Source organism: Bombina bombina, chromosome 9, assembly GCF_027579735.1.
Source record: "Bombina bombina isolate aBomBom1 chromosome 9, aBomBom1.pri, whole genome shotgun sequence".
In the NCBI taxonomy this organism is placed as follows: Eukaryota; Metazoa; Chordata; class Amphibia; order Anura; family Bombinatoridae; genus Bombina; species Bombina bombina.
The window spans coordinates 177325503-177330474 of NC_069507.1; the positions used below are offsets into that span (position 1 = coordinate 177325503).

At 37.8% G+C, this 4972-nt stretch overlaps 1 protein-coding gene across 1 annotated transcript in view; it reads right to left on the reverse strand.

Moving 5' to 3' along the window:
* The window catches only part of SLIT1 (slit guidance ligand 1), a 503550-nt gene extending 501713 nt beyond the window's left edge, over positions 1-1837 (reverse strand). Inside the window, exon 1 of the mRNA XM_053692504.1 lies at positions 1305-1837. Coding sequence (XP_053548479.1) covers positions 1305-1498 — 194 coding nt within the window. The 5' untranslated portion in view covers positions 1499-1837. The remainder of the gene's footprint in view (positions 1-1304) is intronic.
* Positions 1838-4972: the final 3135 nt, after the last annotated feature.

Below are 4972 nucleotides of genomic sequence, written 5' to 3' on the forward strand. Positions count from 1 at the left end.
GAGCATAAACTGTTTTAAAAGGAGATGAAAATGACACATTAACTTCAATACATTATTTCCATCTAAAATGGTTTATCAAAACATAAATATCTTTTATTCTTAATGTCTGCTAAATAAATTAGAAACTATCATTTGCTGAACCTTCTGATTTGCTCTTTTATTAAACACAGTTTTACTCCATATAGCCAATCAGCAACCAGGCTTTCCAGCCTCAACCTAGTCCCTTTAACCTCTTAGCTGCCAGGGACAAATGCAATGCAATGTTAGGTTAAACTTGAAAGTTGTTTTGTTTTTTTTGTACCACACGTTGAGAAAATTGCCTGCATTCACTTCTTAGTTTACTATATTTATATATAATTTTATCACATTAAAGGAGTCATCTGTCACCTGCATATAAAATCTGCATCATAGTTATTAAACTAAGAAAGTCTGAAACCAAAAATGGTAGAGGACACCTAATTCAGAGACACATGTGGGTACTGGAAACAATCTTCTGGTTCACTGCTCTGTTTGCCCTGCATATGGGAAATCTGGCCCCTTTAATAGAAAAGAGAACTGAAATAATGATGAGGCAGAACAAAATGCTGCATCTTAAATCAAATTCTAACACCATCTACCTACTATAGACTATACAGTATGTCAACATGTAATATGAATTCAAACGGTTTCCCTGATGCAGCCCAGACTTGCTGTGTAATGCTTTGTGCAGTCACTAATACATAGGCAAAAAGTAAGCGTTCCTATCAGGGCAATGTCTTGCTGAAGATTTACTACGGATCAATGACACCTTAATGTTATATTGTTTCTAAGTAACCCTAAATGCATTGTACTGCATTGTAAAACCTTCATTACTGTTGTCCTCCTAACACCCCACTGATCACAGCATGAGATAGCTTTGCAAATACAGCAATAAAACCATTCTTTTAGAAACAATGTTAAATAATAATGGTTAGCTGAAACCGGGCTGGTTTAAAAATGCTGTTTAAAAATAAATAAAATGCAAAAACTGCAACTAAAACCCAATATCTCTATATAAATATATAAACAGCATTTATAACTGAACTTACTAAGTGGGAATATGCACAATAAAAGAAAGAGGGCATTAAAACAATATTTGCTTGGTGTTTGTGAATAAGTTTTGATCTGCACAATACTTTTTACTTAATTAACAAAAAATAAATATATTATTTTTGCTTTGACACACTACAACTGATCTATTATATATATATATATATATATATATATATATATATATATATATAGTTTTCTCACAGGTGTAAAAAAGCTTTAGGATATATACTCACAGCCTTTCTGTGTTCCTTGGGATGTTTTTTGGAACCGTTTTTAGTCCCAGACCATGACAATCCACTGTGGTCCCACTGCAGGTACATAATGCTGGGCAGCCATTGGCACAGACCTGGCAAATAGCGCTCCAAGCCAGAAACCACAATCCAGCTCTGAGCCACAATGGGAAGCCTAAGCAGCCTTTCACAGCCATGCTGGCAAATACAAGTCACGTTTCCAACCTAGAGTGCAGAGAGCCCTTAATCAGCAAAGTCCTGGACAGGATCCAGGTAGCTTCCAGATCTCTTGGTAATCCCAATGCAAATGATATTAAAGGTGTAAGATTCTCAATTACACTGTATTCATTCCTAGAACTGAAAAGGGAGAAAAAAAAAAAAGAATAATAAAAAAAGAATATCCTCCTGCTTCCTGTACCTTTACTCAGAGTAGCCTATGTGCTATAACTATGGTCCTCTATTTCTGTGTGAGGCTGGAGTTCCCTCTACTGAGCTTTATCTTCCAGTTCTCTGTGTCTGAGGCTTGGTACCAGAATAAATAAGGAGAGAGAAAGCACACACACAGAGGCACATAACAGCAGTAATCCATCAATTGAGAGACACAAATATCACGCCTGACTCCTCCTCCCTCCCTCCTCCTGTCTTCAAACCTCCTCTCAGTCTGATGTGGAGCCTATACTTTCAGAGCTATACCCCCTACAGAATAACAGGAGAAGGGAGGGGGCACACAGAGAAACTTAGGAACTACAATGCTTTTGAAAGAGCACACACATACAAGCTTTTAACACTCAGCACCTTGTTAAAAAAAAGAAGACTAATGGCAGCTAGTCGTGCCGAAATACCTCTGAGTTGTTAAATATAGAGAGGGGTGTCTAGAAAATGCAGACTGCAATGAAAGACACTTTTTTTTAAGCAGTTCAAACTTTGGTAAGGTGTAGCCTGCAGTTCTTCTTAGCCCTGCAGCATGTTTATTAACTGGATATGAATAAACTGAGTAGTTGCCCTAATATCAGATCCCAAAGAGGGGCACAGCACAGATGTAATTAAATGCACACATTCAAAGGGACAGTCTACTTGAGAATGTTTATTGTTTAAAAAGATAGATAATCCCTTTATTAACCATTCCTCTGTTTTGCATAACCAACACAGTTATATTAATATACTTTTTACCTCTGTGATGACCTTGTATCTAGGCCTGTGCAGCCTGCCCCCTTATGTCAGTGCTTTTTACAGACTTGCATTTTAGCCAATCAGTGCTGACTCAACGGGAGTGAGCACAATGTTATCTATATGACACACATGAAATAGCACTTTCTAGCTGTGAAAAGTTGTCAAAATGCACTGAGATAAGAGGTGGCCTTCAATAGCTTAGAAATTCGCCGATGAGCCTACCTAGGTTTAGATTTCAACAGAGAATACCAAGAGAACAAAGCAAATTTGATGATAAAAGTAATTTGGAAATGTGTTTAAAATTGCATGCCCTATCTGAATCATGGAAGTTTTACTTTGACTAGACTGTACATTTAAGTAAATAAAAACATACACACTAGGGTCAGAGTTCACAGAAGATTGGCTATTGTAGCAGAAGGCTGTTGTGCTTCCTTTGGGAATCTGGCAATATATAAAGCCAGTGTTTATTGCTGGGACCTATTTTGGTGTTAGCAGAGCCAACTAATTCTATGCTTAAAGCTGAAGAAGGCGGGGCAATACTTTTGAGGGGTAGTTCTTCAGCATAATACTATCCCATCACCTATGCTCTCAAAATATTTTTTTAAATTCATTTTATTACAATGATCGCTGGTTGTCAAGTGCAAGTAGGGCTGCTAGGTGTCTCTGAGTATTCAACTGAACAGTTCAGCATTTTAGCAGGCTGTCCAGTAAAATCTTCACAAAAATACTGGACACTTAAATGTCCAGTTTTTAAAGTCCTTGAGTGTTAGCTAAATGTAAAAGACTTCCCGTGCCTCAATGTAATACAAATATGGAGCAGAAAGGAGTGAGGGTCAGTCAATGGTGTTACATCACATTTGTTTATGTGTGTTATTGCCAACTGAAAATGTAAAATGACTGATTATTATATTACTGGCAGACAAGGGGTAAAATGACTGCTCAGTACTGAACAATATACATGGTGGGATCTTGAGTGGTGGATAAGGTAGAGCTTTTTTTTTGGGGGGGGGGCTGTGAGACCTCATGTACCATCATGCCCATCATGCCCAGTCTCTTACAGATTGTGCAGTATTTTGGTTGGGGACAGCAAAGAACCCTAAGTGCATGAACCCTCTATCTGCCTCTGGCTACAGTTTTTTGAAACAGATAAACCAAATATGAGCAAAAGCAAACATTTCCCAATGCCCAAGGCAACACAACAATGACATACATCACTGTTGACATAAAATCCAAAATGTTTCTTTCATGATTCAGATAGAACATACAGTTTTAAACAACTTTCCAATTTACTTCTATTATTTGGTTTCTTGTTATCCTTTGTTGGAAAGCAGGAAGGTAAGTTCAGGAGTGTGCACGTGTCTGCAGCACTATATGGCAGCAGTTTTGCAACGATGTTATACACTAGCAATATCACTAGATGTCAGCACTATTTCCTGTCATGTAGAGCTCCAGAAATGTGCACGCTACCTATCTAGATATCTTTTCAACAAAGAATAACATGAGAACAAAGCAAATTTGGTAATAGAAGTAAATTGAAATCTTTTTTTAAAATATTATTACCTGAATCATGAAAGAAAAAAAAATTGTGTTTCATGTCCCTTTAAATCACAGAGGACAAAGAAAAGTGTCACATGGAGTTGTGAATCCTGCAACCAGAGGGGAGACCTGACAGCCTGGAGAAACACTAAAGTTACAGTGTCATCGGAAGGCAGAGAAGTTCAGACCTTATAACCCGAAGGTTACAATACAGTATTCAGGTCTGTGGGTATAAAAGGCCGCTCTTTTCTTGTATCTGGAGCTTGACAAAGGCCCTGAACGGGCTGAAACGCGTTGCTCCGCCCACTGACTGTCATCCAAACAGATGCTGACCGGCTTCCGTTGTTTGGTAACGTTCTACCTTTGAACTGTAAGGACTGTTCCGAGACCGGCTGCCCAGAGAATCCAACAAGGGCACGGACGGCTATACCGCTGCTCAGAGGGATTCGAGTACCGCTGCAGAGAACCACTCCTGTGTAAGTAGAATTGAACACCTTTAATGTGGCTCTCTGCTTGTTTTTGATTTGGACTCCATTCTCGTTCCAGCTCCCTTCTGACATTAGAAGAAATTGTTTGGATATCCTGTCTGTTCCTTCTGGATTGCCTTTATCCATTCATCACTCAGCCCTTTGTTTTATATGTTTTATTTATTTATTTTTCTTTATTTGTTTAATGTAGATACTGCACTTTTTGTAATAATATTTGCTGTTTTAAATACGCCTGATCAGCGTATTTTTAGAATTTGTTATTAACTTCTTTTGCGCTACTGATATATTGTAATAAATTAGTTTTTATACAATTTGAGCTGACAACTTATTCTCTTTGGGACATACTGGTTTAAGATAACTCCCTTCCCTTTTTGGGATTTAACATTGGTTATATATTGCAACAAATTTGCTAAATTAAGCTGTTTTTTTACAGCGCTGTGGGTCCTTTTAATATCCTGTTCCTTGGAAATAGGTTAT